The sequence below is a fragment of the Anabrus simplex genome, chromosome 7, assembly GCF_040414725.1.
Source record: "Anabrus simplex isolate iqAnaSimp1 chromosome 7, ASM4041472v1, whole genome shotgun sequence".
Taxonomy (NCBI): domain Eukaryota; kingdom Metazoa; phylum Arthropoda; class Insecta; order Orthoptera; family Tettigoniidae; genus Anabrus; species Anabrus simplex.
In genome coordinates, this window is record NC_090271.1 from 198850623 (window position 1) to 198874624 (window position 24002).

The 24002-nt window shown below is 41.5% G+C and overlaps 1 protein-coding gene across 1 annotated transcript in view; it reads left to right on the forward strand.

Annotated features, from left to right (window-relative positions):
* Nucleotides 1-22970, forward strand: part of LOC136877459 (alpha-tocopherol transfer protein-like) — a 238092-nt gene extending 215122 nt beyond the window's left edge. Inside the window, exons 7-8 of the mRNA XM_067151515.2 lie at nucleotides 4478-4622; nucleotides 22779-22970. Of these exons, the coding sequence (XP_067007616.2) occupies nucleotides 4478-4622; nucleotides 22779-22837 (204 nt within the window). The 3' untranslated portion in view covers nucleotides 22838-22970. The remainder of the gene's footprint in view (nucleotides 1-4477; nucleotides 4623-22778) is intronic.
* The last annotated feature ends 1032 nt before the right edge of the window (nucleotides 22971-24002 follow it).

Below are 24002 nucleotides of genomic sequence, written 5' to 3' on the forward strand. Positions count from 1 at the left end.
CACCTAAGTTAATATTTGCCGGCCGTTATTATACACTCATTTTTATTGCTATCCCGGAGATTTACTGACCTCGGAATGACGTGTCAGTGATCCCAATGTCCTTATGCTTTGAGTGAACATGTCTCTATATTTTTAATTATTCCAATGCGCCATTAATTGCGACTTAAAATTGACTATATTATCATTGCTTCCCCATAAGGAGAGCTCGAGGTTGGGTACGCCAACATGGCGAACCGCGCGTTCAACTTGGCGTACTTTCTCCTGCAGCGGAGACCTGCCATCAGCGATCCATGTATAGAGATCAGTGCTTCCAACGCCTAATGTTTGTTTATCGTAAGGTTCAGAGAGACGATGGAGTTACCCTTTCTCCGTCTTTCGCCCGTACCTCTGCCTTTTAAAGGGGTTTCTATTTGCGTTCCACAGAGCTATAAAACTCGCTGTCATGGGATGTCAAGAACTTGTCTCATCCAAAATTTCGAATGTATATAAAGAAAAATGGAATTAATGGAACGGTCTCATGTGTCTGTTAATGTGTGGGTGAATGAGTGAATGATTGGTAGAGTGAAAGGAAGTATGCGAGCAGAGGAATGATTAGCTAACTACTTATAGACAGAATGGACGAGCAGTAGGAAATTATATATATATATATATAGGCCCTATTATCTTTCACAGTACTACTTAAATATATTGTAAACTATGTAAATAATATATCATCTTAATATAGATATAAGGAACATTTTATATGTACATGGGGCCTCACCTTTTTTCCTTTAGACCTTCCTTACTTCTTAACAGAATTATGGTAAATAAATAATACTAATACTAAATTTTGCCAAATCATTCTCCTCTCACCAATTCGATTCTGTATATCTTCATTCGTGATTCGATCTACTCATCTCACCTTCAGAATTCTTCTGTAACACCACATTTTCAAAAGTTCCTTTTCTCTTTCTTTCTGAGCTAGTTACAATGCCACGCTTCAGACGAAAGCCTCCAAAAACTCCACTATCGAAGCCGGTTTCACGCACCAAGTTCATTACTGATTTACTCCTTATTTCTTCATTGTTAATACCGTCCGGGTCCATGGCTAAATGGTTAGCGTGCCGGGCTTTGGTCACAGGGGTCCCGGATTCGATTCCCGGCAGGGTCGGGAATTTTAACCATCATTGGTTAATTTCGCTGGCACGGGGGCTGGGGTATGTGTCGTCTTCACCATCATTTCATCCTCATGACGACGCACAGGTCACCTACGGGTGTCAAATCAAAATACCTGCAACTGGCGAGCCGAACTTGTCCTGGGACACTCCCGGCACTAAAAGCCATACGCCATTTCATTTCTTTTTCTTAGTGAATACCCTGATACTAATAATCATTCTCTATACCTTAATGTTGATTACTTCCAACTTATGAATAGGATATCCTGAGTCCACTGAGCCTTCATTCCCGCACAGAAATGCCGCTCTAAAAACAGACCGATGTAAAGATAATTTCGCCTGCGACCTCACAGTTTCTTTACAGAATGCTGATGATCTCAACTGCAAGCGCATAGCATTGCCCATGTTACACCTGGATTTTATTTCACTTATTATACTATTGTTCTGAGGTAATTCACATCCTAAATACTTGAAATGACCCACCTGCTTCAGTTTTGTGCTTGCTACCTGATATTGAAACCCTTTAAATTCCTTTCCGACTGACATCACTTTCGTCTCAGTTTCATATCATACTTTCTGCATCTCCTTATCAAGCTCGAAGATATACGATTGCAGGATTTTATTACAGGCTAAAATTAGGACCAAACTGTCACCATAGGCCAAGCTGACTGCTACTCTGCCGTGCTAAGGAAAAGGCAGTAACTATGAACTTGGAAAACTGCGATAATTGAGAACAAAGTTTAATCACTTTCTCATTACTTTATGGATAACGTTGAAATTAACACATTAACTATTAAAAAAAAAATTCTGGACGAGAGTGCTCCCGGATGGAACCTCCCACTGAAAGCAAGCTCTGAAGTGTACCAGAAGTTGGAAAAGGCTAACACTACCATGCGACGTGGGCGGCTGAAGTTTTACAGGCACCTTCTAAGATGGACAGTGGCAGGCTTCCGAAGAAGATCTCACCCATCAAAAGCTACAAGACTAGAAGCATGTGGCTCAATGAATAAAAATTTAAGAAAAGATTTAGCTTCCGCTGGGATTTCTGATACTGATGTCTCAGACCACCCCGAATTTTGTAAAAAGGTAAACTCATCTACCAAAGATTGTTAAATTTTCCAAGCCTCTTTCACAGGGAAGGGAGAAAAAACTACTATCAGGGTTCGAGAGGTATTAGAAACGAAAATGAGAATCCAAAAAGAACTTGTCATCAGCGCTCCTCAGTGGACTTAAATCACGAATAATAATGAACGATGTAGCAATGTGCAGACACTGCTTTCTTACAGTTCAGTCTCTAATTACTTCTTTATGTTATGTAGATCTCAAAAAAAAATTGCAAAGACGGTAACCGATTTTCCCTTTTTTTTTTTTTTTTTTACATTAGCTTCGCACCGACACAGATGCTGTAGGTCTTGTGGCGACGATGAGATAGGAAAGAGTTAGGAACAGGAACGAAGCGACCGTGGCCTTAATTAAGGTACATCCCCAGCATTTGCCTGGTGTGAAAATGGGAAACCACGCAAAATCTTCAGGGTTGCCGACAGTGGGGCTCGAACCCACTATCTTCAGAATTGAAGTTGACAGCTAAGTGCCCCAAACCACGGAGCTACTCGATCGGTCTGATTTTTCCTTATGTTTGGAATCAAATTCAGGTTACTGCTTTTTAGATAGTATGATGCGGAACATCGAGACTTTGGGAACGGAACCAAAAACTCCATATTTTTATTTATGTATTTACCGCCCTTTTCCTTAGTACGGCCGTACTTTTCCACCCAGCTGAATCCCCCTTGCACCGGGCGAGTTGGCCGTGCGCGTAGAGGCGCGTGGCTGTGAGCTTGCATCCGGGAGATAGTAGGTTCGAATCCCACTATCGGCAGCCCTGAATATGGTTTTCCGTGGTTTCCCATTTTCACACCAGGCAAATGCTGGGGCTGTACCTTAATTAAGGCCACGGCCGCTTCCTTCCAACTCCTAGGCCTTTCCTATTCCATCGTCGCCATAAGACCTATCTGTGTCGGTGCGACGTAAAGCCCCTAGCAAAAAAAAAAAAAATCCCCCTTGCCATTTTGTACTTTTCAACAAATGATCCATGTAAACCATGAACAATAAACGTGAAAGATTGCAGCTTTGTCTAAATCCTGTAACAACTTTGAACGAAAGATTCATTCTATCATCAGTCCTCACCGTATCTCAATTGTCAATATAAATATCTCTTCTTACCTGTAATCTGTAAATATTAATACTATTATTATTGTTATGAAAAATGAAAATCCGCAGTCTGTTTCCAGTCAGTCGATCGGATCAGAATGGAATGAATGAAGCCCCTATTTTGCAGTGAGGATAGGATTGTGCCGGCAGCCGAAGCCTGTCGCACTCTTCTGGGGCAATGATTAATGGCTGACAGATGAACTGATATTGGAGAGTGTTGTTGGAATGTTGGAATGAAAGATGATAGGGAAATCCTGAGTACCCGGAGAAAATCCTGTCCCGCTAACGCTTTGTCCAGCACAAATCTCACATGGAGTGACTGGAATTTGAACCACGTAATCCCGGACGGCGCGCTCTTGCCTGGGCCACAGAAGCTTATTATTATTATTATTATTATTATTATTATTATTATTATTATTATTATTATTATTATTATTATTATTATTGCATCCCTCTAACTACGTAGACTACTTTCACGGTTTTCGGAGACAGCCAAGCATCGAAATTTTGTACAACAGGATTATATTTCGTATTAATAATCTGACATACGTCAGCACCTTCAAATACCACCGGACTTAGCCGGGATCGAACCGAACTAAGCCATTCAAACCGACGTTTCGAAAATAAATACATGTCCTGATCCCTAATAAGTCCTAGAACAGGGCCTCTCAAACGCCCAAAATCTCACGCGTGCAGATAGAGGCGCAAGAACTCCGTGCACTGTGCATCGCTGCCGCTCGGCAAGGCTCGGATCAACGCTTCGTCTCTGGGCTACTCGGCTAAGCTCGGCTCAACTCGCCTATGCTCGGCTCAAGTCAGCTTGGATTTGGAGCGCTACGGCGCAAGTGGGGCAGAGGGAGACAGGCGGAGCGAGCGAGACAGGCGTGAGGAAAGAGAGAGTAAGCGCTATTGCACTCTGGTCAACCAAGCCAAGTCGTCTCTTGCACCGTGCACAGTGCATGCACCACGCGCATGCACCCTGAGAGGCCCTGTCCTAGAAGAACAGTGTTCCAAATAATCTCTTTTGTAATTATCATGCGACAATGTAACTTGAAATATTATATTGTGATTACCTTGATATCAAATAATAGTTTCCAATACGGTTCTGTTCACAGATCTACTTCCACGGCAATGACTGGGAGTCTCTGCACCAGCACATAAACCCTAAATTCTTGCCAGAGCGGTACGGTGGTACACGGCCCGAGTACAACTACACCGAATGGATGGATTCCTTGCAGGCCATTCCCAAAATCAGGGAAGGTAAAGTATTTTTGACCAACGTAAGAACTCTTTATCTTCCGTAATTAGTGGTCGCTAATTATAATTACTCTATATCTTCCTGACTCTTACTCGCCCTCACGTGCTATTAAGGAGGAAGTTTTACGTCCATAATCCTTCGTGTGAAGCTAGGAATTGTAGTCGTCGCTGACTGGTTAGTATTTATAAAACTGCAAAAAACGTATTTTCATAATCACTTCCAGAGTGCTTCCCAACCAAAACCGCTTTTCAGTATTGAAATATATTCCTGTCCACCTCTGTGGTGTAGTGGTTAGGGTGATTAGCTGCCACCCCCGGAGGCCCAGGTTTGAAAAGTGGTACGAGAGCTGGAACGGGGTCCACACAGCCTCGAGAGATCAACTGAGTATAGAGGGGTTCGATTCCCACCTCAGCCATCCTCGAAGGGGTTTTCCGTCGTTTCCCACTTCTCCTCCAGGCAAATTCCGGTATGGTGCCTAACTTAAGGCCACGGCCGCTTCTTTCCCTCTTCCTTGTCTATCCTTTCCGATCTTCCCATCTCCCCACAAGGCCCCTGCTCGGCATAGTAAGTGAGGCCGCCTGGGCGAGGTACTGAGACCTACTGCTCCTTCTAAACGATATGGAAAACTAACGAAAATCATCAGAAATTCCCATTAATCTTCGTGCTAAGTTCTAACAGACGACCAAATAAGAAAGACTTTCTCAACTTCAATTGAAACAATAACTAATTCTAATCGAACTGAATCCGACTGAGTATTTTATCAGCCTGGAAACTGATATGAGGAGTCCGTAAGAAATGACCTCTCTGAGATAACATTATCATGTTATTGCAAATATGACCTGGTTTAAACAAGAGAGAACACTAATCTGTCTGGCAAAACATTTCCTGAACATTTAAAATAGAAAAGTTGTAATCAGTAGTGGCGTATATAATAATATCCAGAATTAGACAATGCTAGTGGTATAACCCACAAGATCTAAGACGAGATTAGCGGCTGGAGAGTGGACCTACGAACTTAGCATATTGGCGGACTGTGAACACTGACAGTAACATCATCTACCAGAGATGGGTGGCAGCAGTTCGTGCTGCAATTATACGTCCCGGAAGACCGTGTCCAGTATTTCCTCCGTGCACTTAACATACACTAAACTCGCGTGGTGTGGCCAGCACTACAAACATGGCCCACTGCTACCAGCAGCTGTTATCCTACAATACCGAAGATGTTGCAGACCATCACCTCCGAGTGTTGAATGTATTGAAACGTGTCCGGCATTAGGGCAGTACGAGCGAACAACAGAAAGATGAAACAAATACAAAGATGAAAACACGATTAGCTCAGTCTCCACATCTTCATACGATGTCGTCATCAAATAGATGCTTGCTCTCTTCATCGATCGATTTCTTCTCTTTGATATCATTTCTGCTTCCTAGCTTCATCAGGAGTGGTGGCGGAGATTATTGTTTAAAGAGGAAGTATTGGTCGGGAGACGTAGCAAGAACCAAACAAAGAGATGCGTAGTAACTCAAGGCCACAGTGGGGTGGGGAGTGTTGACGGGCCTCTAATGTGAAAACCACATGCTGAATATGTAGCAGTCATGTTAGCAAGTTGAGTAGTTCTTCCCCTCATTCCCCTCTTTAGCGCTTCTTCAGGGTCGAACCAGGGGGGCGTGCAGACAGGCGGGAAGCAAGTACCTTCCACTCTGCGCGTGTTTAGTTGATTTTCTTAAATTTTTTGCTATTTGCTTTATGTTGCACAGGTCTTACGGCAACGATGGGATAGGAAAGGGCCTGGTGTGGAAATGGGAAAACACGGAAAACCATTTTCGGGGCTGCCGACAGTGGGGTTCGAACCCACTATCTCCCGGATGCAAGCTGATAGCTGCGCGCCCCTAACCACACGGCCAACTCGCCCGGTGAGTTTGGTTCATGCAAGACCTCCCGTCCCGTACAATCCTAGCAGTTCCCTCTAGAGTGTGAAATATCTCGAAACCCTGTGACCATGAGGGATAAAGTTATGTGGGATTTGCTTTATAACAACTTCAGAATACAAATTCTCATCCAGCATATGTATGGTATGTCATTGAATAGAGGCTCTTATGCCCGACTTGACGGTACCATGCGGTAAACTTAGGACAATTAGGGCAGAAGTTACATAATACAAGACATTTTAAAAATTACCATATGTACTGAAACGTACGACTTCTTGGCTGAATGGTCAGCGTCGAGGCCTTCGGTTTCAGAGGGTCCCAGGTTCAATTACCGGCGGGGTCAGGGATTTTAATCGCGTATGGTTTATTCCTCTGTCCCACGGATTGGGTGTTTTATGTCCGTTCCAATATTCTCCTCGTCATACATTGACAATATATTACACTACGAAACACTACAGGAAACTTGCAATAGTGAACACATCCCTCAACATAGGGTTGGTAACAGGAAGGGAATCCAGCCGTAAAACAGGGAAAAGTCCACATGTGCAACACATTTCGCACCCACGTCCCCACCAAAAGGGTGGAGTAAGACCCACGGTACCCCATGTCTGTTATAAGAGGCAAGTAATAGGGCCCCCAGCGGTTCTTAACTTGGGAGCGTGGGTTGGTGATCACGGGGCCCTTAACTAAGCCCTGTCATTACTTGCACTAACTTTGCCACGCTCCTCACTTTCATTTTTCCCTATCTGACCTCCCTTGTTATTTTCTGATTCCACGGTATTAGGTTTTTGAATCTTAGGGATCTTTCATTTTCATGCCCTTCGTGGTCCTTGTCCTTCTCTGGCCGACACTTTCAGTTTTCGAAATGCTGGACGCCTTCCATATTTCCCCGTCGATCAGTGTTCATAGAAGGTGGTTGCCCAGTTGTACTTTCTCTTAAAACAATAATCACCACCACCAAGAACGGTGGGGAAAAAATGAAGATCAAAGATGTAATGAAACATATGCTTAGGCTATATTATTAGCCATATCGGTGTCGCTAGGCGACCAGCCAGATAAGTTAGTTCGCAATAAATGACATCAGCTGTAAAGATGAAATCAGTTAATCGGTTTTTATTTATTTCATTTTATTTATTGACGTGACAATTGCCCACTACGGCCACTGGTCTCTTACTATAGTTATCATCGGCCAGTTTAAAACATATATATTGAATTTAATGTCTAACGTGTATTCCATTTCAGCCTTAGATGTTGTCAGGAAATCTCAGCGGGAAAGCCCCTCACCTAATCTCCACTCGTATTATTGTCCCGCTCCTTGGCTGAATGGTCAGAGTAGTGATTTTCGGTTCAGAGGGCTCCGGGTTCGATTCCCGGCGGCTCGGAGACTTTAACCTTAAATGGTTAATTCGCCTGACTTGGGAACTGGGTGTTTGTACTGTCCCCCAACATCCCTGCAACACTCACACCACACGCAACACTTTTTTAATGTTGCTTTACGTCGCACCGACACAGATAGGTCTTATGGCGACGATGGGATAGGAAAGGACTAGGAGTGGGACGGAAGCGGCCGTGGCCTTAATGTAGACCCTAAAACCCCAGCATTTGCCTGGTGTGAAAATGGAAAATCACTGCCGACAGTGTGGTTCGTACCCACTACCTCCCGAATACAAGCTCACAGCTGCACGCCCTTAACCGCACGGCCAACCCGCTTGGTCACGCAACACTATCCTCAACTACAATAACACGCTGTTTCTATACACGGCAGATATCGCCCACCCTCGCCCGAGGGTCTGCCTTACAAAGGGCTACACTGGGCTAGCATTTATTATTATTATTATTATTATTATTATTATTATTATTATTATTATTATTATTATTATTATTATTATTATTAATTCTCTTTTTGAATTACACGGGATTCACTTCGTACCAGTTTCAAATACTGTTACCAAGTGGAAAATTAGACATCATAATTTACCAATAACGAGAAAGGGCGACTTCAGGGCTATGGCCGTGTTCAATCTGCGGCACCTAACACTGTACCCAGTTCTGTCTGTCACATTCAAATGTTTGGACCTCAAGTGGTAAATGAATGCAGCGGTGGCGGTACACCATGAATCCTCAAATGAAGACTGCACACTTGAAAATGATGATGATGATGATGATGATGATGATGATGATGAGGCAGTAGCGGTACTAATTCCTCAGGTACTGTATTAGTGATTATTGCTCTAAGACGGAGCACAACCAGGCGCATGTAGTAGTACTAAACGCAAGTAAATTCGACCCATGATGTTCATCACGTAATGGTACTAATAACAGACTGTCTCATGGTTCCGAAAGTACCAACCCTTGGTCGCCCCTTCTCTTCGCCTCTTACGACTACCGTCGGTGTATTTTTCATCTTCGTCCCCCATTCACAACGGATCTCTACACTTGAAACCAAATGACATCTTTCGAGAGTGGTTTGGCATCGTTATACGGCAACCCTGATTCTGGAAACACAAAATAGGAGCAATTACTCCACGATAATTGCCACCCTTACGTACCCTTTATGGTGGGGTTCGCTAGAGAATATCCAGGGTTCTCTCTGTTTGTCTTAAGAGGCGATTGAAAGGTGAACCCTAATGGCTCTCATCTTGGGACCGTGAATTGGTGACTATGGGCGCTCTAGCTGAGTCTTTCATTGCTTCCACACCCTTGTGCCACTTGTGATCTGATCTTCCTTGGTCAACTCTTGCTCTTTTCCGACCCCGACGTTATTAGGTTTAAGAGGACTATGGAGTCTTTCATTTTCACGCTCTTCCCTTCATTATTAGAAATGTCGCATCTCTTCCAGTTTTCCTCTGATCGGTTTCAAGAGAAGACGGTTACACAGTTGTATTTCCCCTTAAAACAATAATCACCGAGCTAGATAGCTGCAGTCGCTTAAGTGCGGCCAGTATCCAATATTCGGGAGATAGTAGGCTCGAATCCCACTGTCGGCAGCCCTGAAGATGGTTTTCCATGGTTTCCCATTTTCACACCAGCCAAATACTGGGGCTGTACCTTAATTAAGGCCACGGCCGCTTCCTTCCCATCCTAACCCTTTCCTGTCCCATCGCCGCCAAAAGACATATCTGTGTCGGTGCGACGTAAAGCCAATAGCAAAAAAAAAAAAAAAAAAAAGAACAATAATCACCACCACCACTCTACCGCCACAATCCTGAATACAACAGAAGAACATATTACATCATGCAAAATGACGTTCCTTGCTGAACATATCGTAACAGGTTCCACCAGGACTTCGTTGGTGTACCGAAGCGCAGCCATTTCCGACAATTTATGCCGCAAACTTAGTAGCCAATATGGACAGATTAAATTGTATAGCGTCTACTGGGACACTAAACGAACGAGAAACTTATGCATTCGCATCGACCATTATTTCTGTCCGCGCCTAACACACACACCACTTCTCCTCCCTTCCCTCCTCTGGAGCACAGCAGTGGGCAGCGATTTGAGCTCTGGCAGAGCAAATACGGCGAGCTCGCTAATCTGAATTGCGCGCCCGGAAATAATGAATTAGCTTCATCTTTTAGAAAAGGAAAATTTTCTCCGCCAATCCAATTGCGCCTTCGTTCTTTATGTAACATGAAAAATATCCCTGCTTGTTTTGTCGGTATAATTAAGATACGCCCTGTAGAGATTTAATGGAAATACGGTCCTCTGTTTAGAGAACTACATCCATTCTCATCGGGCTTGAACTGATAACTTTCTTTCCTCAATTTGAACCCTACCGAGCATACTTCGGACATATGCAGACCTTGTTTTGTAGGGTGTCAGCTATAATCTAGGAGGTTTGTATAACATTGTTATACGAGTGAAGCTATACTACCTAGGTATACCCCATTCAGTCGTTATCCACGTTAGGGTATGGCATGGATTGTGTCGGCCAGTTATCAATAATCCATCAACGAATTCAAACCCAACTTACAAGATGCTGAAAGGATTTGAAGATAGTCAGTGATCCTGTATACCAGAATTTAGTCATGAGTGACACGGAAAACGACGAAATGACGTCTAGTCCTAGGTCGAGCGGGCATGGTTAAACTCACTAGGCCTAATCTGGTGGAATCGAGCAATATCAAGAGCTATGAAGACGTGTCTGTGTGAATCTCTGGTTCTCTCTTTTTTTAAGGCTGTGAAACCTAGGCCTATAAGGTTAAAGACAAGAGTCGAATAGATACTTGCGAGATGTGGTGTTGGTGGAGAGTTCAACGAGAACCGTTGAATGAGAGAAGAACAAATGCACCCGTCAAAGAATTACTGAACATTACGTAACGACTATCTTGTCATGTGAGTGAAAGCTATCTCCAATTCCTTGGGCATATTTTGAGAAGGGGAGAGCAGAATTTGGAAAACACTGTTTTACAAGGCAAAGTGAACGGTATATGACTTCGAGAAAGAACATTAAGTGGATGGTTCGATTAAGCAAAGACGATCATCAACCTATCTCTCCACGTTATTCTGCGAGGAGCTGCAAACCGGTCTAGGTGGTGACCTCTCACCAGGTATGCGATACTAAAAGAGCAAATACGTGAGGTCACGACGCTCAACAAAGAGAAACACGACTGAAGATGTTCCAGGATGTGCTGTTGAACTGAATTGGTACAGTTTATTGCTTCTCAGTTACCCCCGTCACACATTTTAAGCTGGGAGAGATTGTCACTGGTGACGAATGACACATATTCGAAGGTAGGGTGGCAGGAATTGCTGTTGCCTTTGTTGTTTTCAGGTATTTGATATCTAGGAAGAGCCATCCTTTCAGTTAAATGAAGTTCGCCAAGAAGGTTGTCTTAAGCTAAGTCTTTTGACAGAGGTCACTGATGTGTGAGGAATAAAGAATAGTTTTCTATTTTCCTCCAGATGTTCAGTAGTGATTGGAGTCTCCTTAGGGATGGTGGCGGTGTATTGTCCTTAGTAAATTGTATTTCCTAATTCAGCTCCGAGCGGCTCCTCGGTGTACGAATAACGTGCTTGCCTCTTACCCGAAGGCCCCGGGTTCGATTACCGGCCAGATCAAGGAATTTTACCTGGATCTGAGGACTGGTTTGAAGTCCGCTCAGCCTAAGTGAATAAAATTGAGGAGCTATCTGACAGTGAGATGGCGGTCCCAGTCTAGAAAGCCATGTATAAGCCGTGAGGGTTCGTCGTATTGACCACACGTCACCTCGTAATCTGCAGGCATACGGGTTGAGCAGCGGTCGCTTGGTAGGCCATGGCCCTTTGGGGCTGTTGCGCCATGGGTTTTTTTAATTGATCTCCGATTCCTTACAGAGCAAATTAGGAATAAACTAGATCGATAAAGCTGTACGTGTCAACCGGCACCAGTTAGGGTGGGTGGGTCATGTGAGAGGAATGAAGGAGACTATGTTATCTAGGAGAATAACGGACTGGGCCTTGGAGGTAAGAGAAGTAGAGGAAGACCAAGCCGACGATGATTTGGCTCAGTTTTGAATGATTTACTTATAAGAGGAGTGAAACTAAATGACGGGTTCATTATGCTATGATACGTTTTAAGATATATATTTTCAGGACTATAACATTTGCGAAATCGTTTTAAAAATTGCTTAATATGGTGTGAGATGGTGCATCTGCATTTCTCGCAGGCTTTTGCCACGGGATCTAGAGATTAGAAATTGTTTACCACCACCTTTCCTAACCTGCCAGCGAATATTCTGATGGCGAACATTTATTCCACCAACGGGACTCGAACCGGCTAACCCCAGTGTCAAACCATATAGACTTGACGCCTTAATGCTCATGGCCACGAGGTGGGTTTACGTCAAATAAAGACCACCCTGTAGACTTAAAATTCGGTTTTATACAAAGAAGTCTATATGCATTTTATTTGCAACTCCGATAGTTTTCCAACAAATTATTCTTATTTTTCTTATTTTTCTTATTCTTCTTATTCTTATTCTTCTTTCGTTACGGCCTATGTAGGACGACGGGCATCTTTGTTATGGTTTTGATTTTCTTCTTCTCCTCCCAGAACCTTCTAATCCTCTTTCTCCTTCTCTCCCGTTCTTCAGCTGGTATTTTCAGTATCCTCTCCTCGTTTTCCGCACTGGTGCTTCTCATCCCTTTCCTGTGACTTTCTCTGTCGTTGAGTTCTGACATATTGGTTGGTGTACTTATTTATCCAATTCCCTGTCCGTTTCACCTTGATCTCCCATCTCAATCCAGTCCTTCCGGAGTTCGACAACCCACTTAGTCCCGTCTTTCCTCTTGTTCTAACCGTTGTCTCCCATACTATTCTGGTCATTTTATGTCCATCCTGATCACGTGTCCAGTCTTATTTCTTTGGAGATCGTCCTCATGTTTCGAAACCCCTTGATCTTCGTTCCCATCTTTCACCTCCTCTTTTTGGTCCCAGCATGAAAATCCAGTCATTCGACCGGATCAGGAATTGAATGAATGAAGCCCCCATCTAGCGGCGAGGATAGCAGCTGTGCCGGCTGCCGAAGCCTGTCGCACTCCACTGGAGCAATGATTAATGAATTAGAGATGAAATGAAATGATATTGGAGAGTGTTGATGGAATGAAATGTGACAGGGAAAACCGGAGAACCCGGAGAAAAAACCTGTCCCGCCTCCGCTTTGTCCAGCACAAGTCCCACGTGGAGTGACCGGGATTTGAGCCACGGAACCCAGCGGTGAGAGACCGGCGCGTTGTCGCCTGAGCCACGGAGACTTTGGTCCCAGTATCGTCCTCAGAATTCTTCTTTCTCCAGTTGCTCTGTCACATGCCTTCCTAGTGTCATCGTCTCGGCAGTATACAGTACTGCGTTCCTCACTGTTGTCAGCCGACCGCTGATCGGTTGAATATTTCTTTCTTTCTTTCTTTCTTTCTTTCTTTCTTTCTTACACCAGTCTTATTCGGACTGAACACTAGAGTGTGTTAAGGTGCTGCTTTAATATTAGTCTTCAACGAAGGATACAAACAGAAGTTAGAGACAATCGCCACCTATCGGCCCATCGGGGTGTTGAGTCTGAAATTATACTTTCTGCGCCTATGTTTTGTCTAGCATTAAGACGTGTCTTAAGACTTAAATTAAGATTCCATTTGTTTGCAGTGAGAGCAAGCAAAACCTGGTAATGGCTGCTTACAAATACTATCATAGCCTGGATTCAGTTTCCGACTTCTCATGCGGTACATCAATTAACACGAGAGAGGCACTTGGACGTAATAGAAAATGATTGCTTTTGAAGCAGCTACTGTACTTCCTGCTTGCAGTCTCTAGTTTTTTCACCTCCTATTAGCCTGTCAAATCGCACACTGTACAGGATGTCCAGCAAGTGAAAGTATAAAGCTTAACATCCTGTCTTACCACCTTCACATTAGGCTACACTTATTACAGTGGTCCATAAAAACAACGTTAATACCATAACATGGATGATTCATATCCTTGCATCATGTCTCCGCGGAGGCCACACGCCATTATTATTATTATTATTATTATTATTATTATTATTATTATTATTATTATTATTATTATTATTATTATTATTATTATTACACGGTGTTCGAAAAACTCCATCCAACATTAATAAACCATGATAAATAGAATCAGGGTAATTAAAATGAACCGAACGAGTTGGCAGTGCGGTGTTAGGGTCGCGCAGCTGTGAGCTTTTACCTGGCGATCGGTTGGAATCCCACCATTGGCAGCCCTGAACATGGTTTTCTGTGGTTTCCAATTTTTATACCAGACGAATGCCGGGGCTATTCCTTAATTAAGACCACGGCCGCTACCTTCCCAATCCTAGCCCTTTCTCATCTTCCCGTCGCCGAAAACTTTCGATGTGTTAGTGTGACGTTAAACAAGAAGGAAAAAAAAGTAAAATGAAAATAGAAACCGACCATCTAATTGGTGATTTTCAACTAAATTCAAATGAGGCAAATAATGTAACGCTATTTCACGGAAAGGGCTGCGGCCCAACTGCCTGGGAAGGAGCCCCTATGACAGATGTCTAGTGTTTGTTCCTACCCTCATTTTAATTGTCTTGATACCCCATAATCACAACCAATGATTACTAAACGGCAGTTTTTCTGCACCTTGGATAGTTACAGATGGCATCCAAATAATAAATTAATACAGTGTTATTTGGTGGATATGTAGTGGGACGAGCATAGAAATGACCTCTCAATGTCACTGTTCCGGATAGTAGCACTCTTTACCTTCTACTCCTCCACAATCCTGTCGGGACTTATAGGAGGATGACTTTCGAATTAACCCATGCATTTACGAAACAGCAATATGTCGTACCCCTCAATAATGAGTAATCACATTATGCCACTGGATAAAAACATCACTGGGGATACAACATTGTGTTTTCCATAAAAGTAAAATAGAAACACTGTGTATTTCTTGAAAAGATATGACATGACTGAAGGTGTTTAACATAACGCACAAACCTGAAAATGGCAAAACATCAGTTTCGCTTAAATTAAGGTTACAACATATTGCCGTTACATGGATACATTATGTTATTTTCACAGCCTTATTTCCTGAACAGCAAAAAACTATTTATTTATTTATTTATTTATTTATTTATTTATTTATTTATTTATTTATTTATTTATTTTAAGTGTAAGTTATTTTGATTTGCTTCTGTATGCTGTGCGGGCCCCGTGGTGTAGAGGTAGCGTGCCTGCCTCTTACCCGGAGGCCCCGGGTTCGATTTCCGGCCACGTCAGGGATTTTTACCTAGACCTGAGGGCTGGTTCGAGGTCCACCCAGCCTACGTGATTAGAATTGAGGAGCTATCTGACGGTGACATAGCGGCCCCGGTCTAGAAAGCCAAGAATAACGGTCGAGAGGATTCGTCGTGCTGACCACACGTCACCTCGTAATCTGCAGGTCTTCGGGCTGAGCAACGGTCGCTTGGTAGGCCAAGGCACTTCATGGGCTGTAGTGCCATGGGGTTTGGTTTTGGTTCTGTATGCTGTTCTCAGTGATGCGAAAAGCATTGTAGCCGTGATTACGACAAAAGAAAACGAGGTAAAATATTGATCAAAGTCACTTGTTCCAGTCTCAAATGTTTGACTAAGTCGAAGAATAGCAGCTAATCTGACTGAAGGATTAGCCAGTACAAAATTATATGAGTCAAGGAGTGGAATCGGAGGTAAGGCTTTGTGCGGATGATGTTATTCTCTATAGAGTGATAAATAAGTTACAAGATTGTGACCAACTGCAACGTGACCTCGAAAATGTTGTGAGATGGACAGCAGGCAATGGTATGTTGATAAACGGGGCTAAAAGTCAGGTTGTGAGTTTCACAAATAGGAAAAGTCCTCTCAGTTTTAATTACTGCGTTGATGGGGTGAAAGTTCCTTTTGGGGATCATTGTAAGTATCTAGGTGTTAATATAAGGAAAGATCTTCACTGGGGTAATCACATAAATGGGATTGTAAATAAAGGGTACCGATCTCTACACATGGTTATGAGGGTGTTTAGGGGTTGTAGTAAGGATGTAAAGGAGAGTGCATATAAGTCTCTGGTAAGACCCCAACTAGAGTATGGTTCCAGTGTATGGGACCCTCACCAGGATTACCTGATTCAAGAACTGGAAAAAATCTAAACAAAAGCAGCTCGATTTGTTCTGGGTGATTTCCGACAAAAGAGTAGTGTTACAAAAATGTTGCAATGTTTGGGTTGGGAAGAATTGAGAGAAAGAAGAAGAGCTGCTCGACTAAGTGGTATGTTCCGAGCTGTCAGCGGAGAAATGGCGTGGAATGACATTAGTAGACGAATAGGTTTGAATGGCGTTTATAAAAGTAGGAAAGATCACGATATGAAGATAAAGTTGGAATTCAAGAGGACAAACTGGGGCAAATATTCATTTATAGGAAGGGGAGTTAGGGATTGGAATAACTTACCAAGGGAGATGTTCAATAAATTTCCAATTTCTTTGAAATCATTTCGGAAAAGGCTAGGAAAGCAACAGATAGGGAATCTGCCACCTGGGCGACTGCCCTAAATGCAGATCAGTATTGATTGATTGATTGATTATTAAGCCCTTCTTCTTCTTCGTCTTTTCTACCGCTTTTCCTACAACTATGGGGTTCCGGGCGCGAACTACGCCACACAATTGGATTTGACCCTGTTTCACAACCGGATGCCCTTCCTGACGCCAACCCTCTATGGAAGCCTGTAATCATTATTATTCTGTGTTCCTGTGGTGGTTGGTAGTGTGGTGTGTTACCTGAATATGAAGAGGGGACATACAAAAATACCCAGTCCCCAAGCCAGAAGAATTAATCAGAAGCGATTAAAATCCCCGACCCGGCCGGGAATCGAACCCGGGACCCTCTGAACAGAAGGGCAGTACGCTGACCATTCAGCCAGCGAGTCAGACAAAATTATTAAGCTCATCTATGTTAGGCTTACCTCAACAAATTGTTTCACCTCACACAGTCCTATAATAATAATAATAATAATAATAATAATAATAATAATAATAATATTAACATTATTATTATTATTTGTTCTCCGATTGCTATTTTGGCTTCTAGGGGCATTCTTCTCTGACCCTGGTCAAAATCGGCCTAACTTTTCATTATTTGTTGTTCTTCTTCTCCTCTTCAGGAAATCTGACGTCATCTATTACTTTCAAACACTTTCAATAGCAACAAACCTGTTTCTGGGATTTTTTCTCGGGAGTTGAGGGCTATTCTAAATCTACACTAGGCTAAACAAGATAGGATTATTGTTCTTGTAGTGAACATTTCATTTCTTTTTTGTGAGGTTCAGTGGTTTTTTACTTTCTTTCAGGTACCTCATATTAATAATATTTGAAAAAGTTTCGACGTATTGGTGTAAGTAATCATGTTTCTTAAAGTTTTCACGTTCTTGAAATGTTTCTGACACTTCACGTACTGACTACAACGTATTTAGAAAGAGATCTAGAGCTTCCCGAATTCCCTACAACATTTTCAGCCTTTCTTCTTGTTTCGTAGAGGCTCTTGGGACCATGTGGTTCCTTTCTCTGGTGAGCTTTCTTCTTACTTGTTAGCCCACAGGACAGGGATTTTTGCCTAGATACGAGGGTTGATTCGAGGTCCTCTCAGCCTACGTTATTACAATTGAGGATCTATCTGACGGTGAGATGGCGACCCCACTATAAAAAAACAAAAAATAACGGCCGGGAGGATTCGTCGCATTGACCTTGTGTCACCTCATAGTCTGCAGGCCTTCGGGCTGAGCAGCGGTTCCTTGGTAGGACAAGGCCCATCAGGGCTGTAGTGCCATGGGGTTCGTATTTACATATTAATATGAGATATAACATCACAAACGTTTCAACTTACAATCGTTCTGAAAGTTATCTGCTATTATGAAAATGGATACTGAAAATTAATAATGGTATATGTTATATACGTGCATATATTTACCAAATTTTTAAGGCGGTAAGTTTAAAACTGCTGTGCGGGAATCATACAGAATTCCATACAAAATTTCTTTCGAGTAAGTTACACTAGAAGAAGGCCTTGCATTACTTTCTGATTCAGTATTAAGCTGAAGTTAGGTGCCTCATGTAGTCGTTCTCGAAATCTAAACTAACACACTCACTCCTTTTGCTTTTTTCATATATGTATCGCAGAATGCTTAATCGCGTTATAACTCGGAAAACTTAACCACAGGTGTAACTCAAGCGTCTCTACGAGACAAAATGGGTGCACATAAAAAAATCTGTTATCACCGTTTATGCCAGGGTATGAAGTATCTTATAGCAACAAAATCTCATTGGCAGTTTCTGGGTCACTATTTTAAGAAATGATATACTTTCATTATCACGTCTGAAATTATTTTAGGACTAAAATCTGAAAAGGCATTTCTATTGTTTAAGATTTCTGCTCCCCATATGGCGATTTAATATGTAGATGTGAACCTTTACTCTAATGTAATGACTATTCGATTGTATCCTGGTCAATACGACTGAGGATGTGGGCGGGCTGACCACGTTCCACTTTAATATCTACCGCCCAACTCACTGGACCAATGTTCTTAATGAACTGTATGTGCCACTGTTTTACTATATTCTTCTTGTGGTGCCGTCTCATCACAGACGGGGAGCGACCACCATTGATTAATTTTCCCATTTTGAGTTTCCTATATCAGTGTTGCCGTATTGTGGATGTCGAACCACTTTCAGGCGTTTCGCGTCCAGGATAATACTCTCCACCCATGTCCAAGTTGCCCTTCATGTTGCCTTCTATGATCAGTTGTATCAGGCTGTATTTTTCATTTCAGAAGATGTCACCGAACTAGTTTGTTTTTCTCTGTGTTTCTGGGTTAAGACATCACATGATTTCTCGGCGCGACAGACTACCTCCTCATTGATAACGAGGTCTATCCATAGGATTTTTAACATTCTGCGATACACCCACACTTCATAAGACTTCACTGAGAAAGCCTTTATTAATGTCCACACTCCGATACCGTAAAAGCAGCATCGATAACACACAACACGAATCAGAGGTCACTGTTGCCTTTACACCCTCTGGGTGGGGTGGAAAAATACATAAACAGTAACCCCTCCCTGTCACACAAACCGACTAAACGAGGACCCAGACGCTCTCAATATGAGAACGTGGGTTGGGAACAACGGAGCCCTTGACTGACCCTGGCATCATCTCCAATTACTTGTATCTTTTATATATATATCGCGGGGAAGAAGGGAGGGACTTCCCCCACCGACGATTTTATTTCAAAGGTTCCCCCCCACCACCACCTCTAAAATTGCCCGGGGGGGGGATTCTCTCATTATAAAATACTGAGGAAAATGTATATCTTACATCTCTTTCCTATCCGACCTCCGTAATCAACTATTGTTCTCTTCCGAACTCGATGGTATTAGGATTAGGAGGCCTGTATCTTCATTCTTCCAATTGTCGGACCTCTTCCTTTTTTCCCTTTTGATTAGTGTTAATATAGGATGGTTGCCCAGTTGAATAATAGAATATAATAGAACACTCCCATTCCCCAGTGTCGGATCACCTGAAATTGGGGAAGGACCCGCAGGGTGAGAAATCTTGGTGGAAGGGAGGGATTCCCCCTTTTTTCACAAAGGTTACCCCCCCCCCCCCCTCACACACACTAGAATTGCCCGGGGGGATTCTTTCATTATAAAATAATGACGAAAATATAGAACACATATTCATTACTGAAATTAATGATTTTTACTAAGCGTATTTTCATAAAATCATCAGCAATAATTCAAATGACTGCCAGACCTTGAGCAATAAAACAGCGCAGCAGTGGCAAGTCCGCATCTGTAGCCTATTGTTCATGTTTCACTCTGACAAGTTTATCTGAAACCCGGGCAAAAATGTAGCTTACTTGAATCCCTCCTCCCTTTTCATCACTCGAAGTAGCTCGTACTTCTTGGAGAGAGTGTGTTTCCGATAGGTATCAATAGGACAATATTCACTTAAGGTGCGTAAAAGGAAACAAATTTTATTCAGTCAGCACAGCCCTGGTAGAGGAAGGTTCCACTAATAAAGCAATAAATCAGGACAAATCACGCATCGTTTGGCCTTTCTTAAGAAAGGGACAGTCTCTCATAAACTTCTTAGCTGATTGTAATAACTTTCTAATGTTCATCATTCTTGTTATAACAACCAAAAAGATCTAAAATTTACATTTTTCAGGGGAAGGAGATAATTTACTTACAGGGGAATTTTATACCCCCTCCCCCGCCTCATACTGCCCAAAATAAACTCTAGTATTTAAGCCCTATGTTCGTTCTACCCCCCTCCAACCACTATTTCTTCCTGATTTCGCACCCTGGGAGGGAGTAATAATTTATTGTAATCCGAAATGTGTTTTTGATATATGCATCTTCTCCTTATTACTATTTATCAATTACTACATTAAATATTACAATTAAACGTATTAACTGTTTCAATCCAATTTCTAAATTGTATTTTTTTAAAGTTCATTTATTTGTTTTGTCCTAGATGATAACAGACTTATATAGTCTAGAAAAAACATGTATCTTGCCCTCCCTAAGTTGTATTAGTGTCACCATTCTTTAAAGAGTTATCCTACAATTACAACCTACATTTTGAATGAATTGAATGAATTTAAGAATGAATGAATAACTACATTAATTAGTGAATGAATGATTTCATGATTGTATTGTGTTCGTGCATGAAGAATGGATAAACACTCTTCTCACCCAGTCACGGATAGCCACCACCCGGGAGAGAGCTTTTATTATTGACTAGCATGTTCCCGCGGCTTTGCCCGCGTTTATTAATTCAACTGTTTTATATAATAAAAACTACTTTTCCCAATAGAGCTTCCGGTTGAACTATATTAGTGTCCTTCCAAATGGAGCTAAGATATATAGTGCGTTTGCCTTTCCAACTCTTGAACAAACCACGTACAGTTGACAATGGGAGAAGTAGCCTTTTCGAAGATGGAGTCCTCCAACTTTAAGAGATTGTTCTTGTGCCTTTTTGATGTTCATAGCGAAACTGAAACAAACGGGGAACTGCAGATATCCGAAGAAATTATTCGAATCCGAGGAATGAATATTAATTCGCTCGCGGCATGCCAAATCATGAGAATGGCTTCAATAATATTAGTCATCAGTTTCAGAGTCGTGTTCATTGCAGAGAGCAGGATTCTTATTCTTAAGAAGGCTAATCGGTGCCACAATCGTCAGCTCTAAGATGTTCGAGGGTACTCCAGGTGACTGCAAATCTTTCAAAAGCTCTGCCGTGTAGTCGATGGATTTGTAAATTTGTAGAACATCGGGTAATTCTTGTAAAAGTTGCTTGTTGATGACGTTGACAGCTTCACTTCTCGGAGCAAAAGTTGCTCTTTGACATGGCCATGCGTAATTCGTGTAAAACATAAGATTGAGTTAGTTGAAAGAAAACAAGGTAATCCGCTAATTGTTGATGACGTTGACAGCTTCATGTCTTGGTGCAAGAATTGCTCTTAGACACAGCCATGCGTCTCAGGTGATACCTGTGCCCACCTATGACAAACATTTCAGATCTTTGTTTTTCGTAGATTTGGCTGGGCATCGTATATATGCACACAGACAGACAGACAGACAGACAGACAGACAGACAGACAGACAGACAGACAGACAGACAGACATCATGGACCGAAGGAAAATGGCTTCCTATTCCACGGACTTAAAATGGCATCTTGACTGATATATGTATTATTCCTTGTTTAATCTTATCGTTTATCTTGTGTCCTATATATTTCCTCTAAATGTATACATGTCCAGCCCTTGTCCCCTTTCTCTACGCGGTTTGGGTATGAAGTGGGTTGAATCTTCGTAGCGAGTTTTTACGACCGGATATCTTTCATAACGTCAACCTAATCAGATTAGTCAATGAGATGGAATGAATGACATGGTATATGATAGTAAGAATGAAGAGTATGAAACCCGTCGCCGGGACATAGCCCGCGCCTCTCGAATAGCTCAAAACTTGATGTCCCCATCCGACGGACGAATCATCATCAACAGCGTCATATGCCCTCACACCATATAAGACCAAAAACGGCTTCCTACGCCAAGGACGTAAAATGGCTCCTTGAATTGTGTTCTCTACCTACCTTATGTACAGTACGTTGCCTAGCGACAGTGACTCCATGCACTTAATCTTGGTGACAACACGTTGGATTGTCATATATCAATATACGTTTTCCGATGGTTTTTCGTTCATAGCTCACCAAGGTAAGCGAAATTAAACATTCCGGCTTCGAGGTGCATTCAGACCCACTTCCATCTACCTATGTTCAAAATTTCAGATCTCTGCGTGCTGTAGATTTTGCTGTGCATCGCGCACAGACAGGCAAACACTTCCTTTTATTATTATATTGATTGATTGATTGATTGATTGATTGATTGATTGATTGATTGATTGATTGATTGATTGATTGATTGATTGATTGATTGTTTTAAATATTTATTTAATTAATTATTGAAATGAATGAATGAATGAATGGACTTGTCCAGTTGTACTTCCTGTTAATGCAATAATCACCACCACCACCAACCACCTCACTGTTTCCTAGAAGGTGTTTTCATTTCAAAGACATTTTTTTCATTGCTGATTTTGGTTTTGATTCCTACGTATGGATTCCATTCTTGCGTTGCTAAATACAAAAAAATATAAGGAGCATGCTGTCTAATAAGTCATGTCCTCTGTTTCAGAAATCCGTAGTCTTGGCTACATCGTGGATGATGATGCTACCTCTGAAGAGACAAGATGATTCAATGCGTCTTCTGGACTGTACATATTTTATTTGCTTTTTATTAAACCTGTTATATCCATTGTTGTACATAAGTTCCTTTTTAAGTATATGTGTGAAACTATTAAAATAATATTTTATGTTTCAAATTTAATATTTGTATTCATTTGTTCAATAATTTATATTATAATGTATTCACTACCTTGTTCCTGAACATCTCACACCGCATTATTTACACACTTACCTGAATTCATAGTCGAAATAACACGAAAATTCCCCGGCAGTAGGCAGAGCTCAAAACTGTACCATACAAGTTGCAGGAAATGAGAAGTACTTACATTTTTGGCCACTATGCATTAATGTGAAATTATACTAGGATAATTGTTATATTTAGACGTTCAATATCTCTTGTTTCTAAATGGAGCTTTTTTAGAAAGGATAAAAATCCAACAATATGTTATCTGAATATAGGATGCACCCAGGTTGTCACTTAATAGTTCTAAATTATTATTATTATTATTATTATTATTATTATTATTATTATTATTATTATTATTATTAATTGTATTTATTTATTCAACCATTCATTCACTTTATGAGTATTTGTCATGATGAAAATAGAACAGAATATATTTTACGAAAACATAGTGAATAATAATAATAATAATAATAATAATAATAATAATAATAATAATAATAATAATAATAATAATTGGCATGCTTCCAAGTTTCATCAATAATTTTCCGAGAAAATGTATTATTATTATTATTATTATTATTATTATTATTATTATTATTATTCAAGAATTCGTGTGAAGACTGTGTTCATATTACTAATAATCTTTGGACTATTTTACACAGGGACTAGCCCGTGTATCTAACTGGAAGCATACTATAGACCAGTAGTCTTTGAGATTTAAAAATAAAGAAATGAAGAACTTGCAGAAGATAATGTAAACTGAATGACGTTTGGGGAATAAAATAATTCATCAAACACCACTCAATATTGTAAATTGTAGAGTATTCAGATAATATTATACGAAGAGTAACTCCGTGGACAAAGACATCGTGATCACTCGTAAGTTCGGAAGTGAGTTCCGTTCTGTCAACAAGTGCTGCTACGAAAGAGAACGAAAGCTAGGAATAATCACTTCCGTAATCGTTGTCGTGGTCGGTGGTTTGGGAG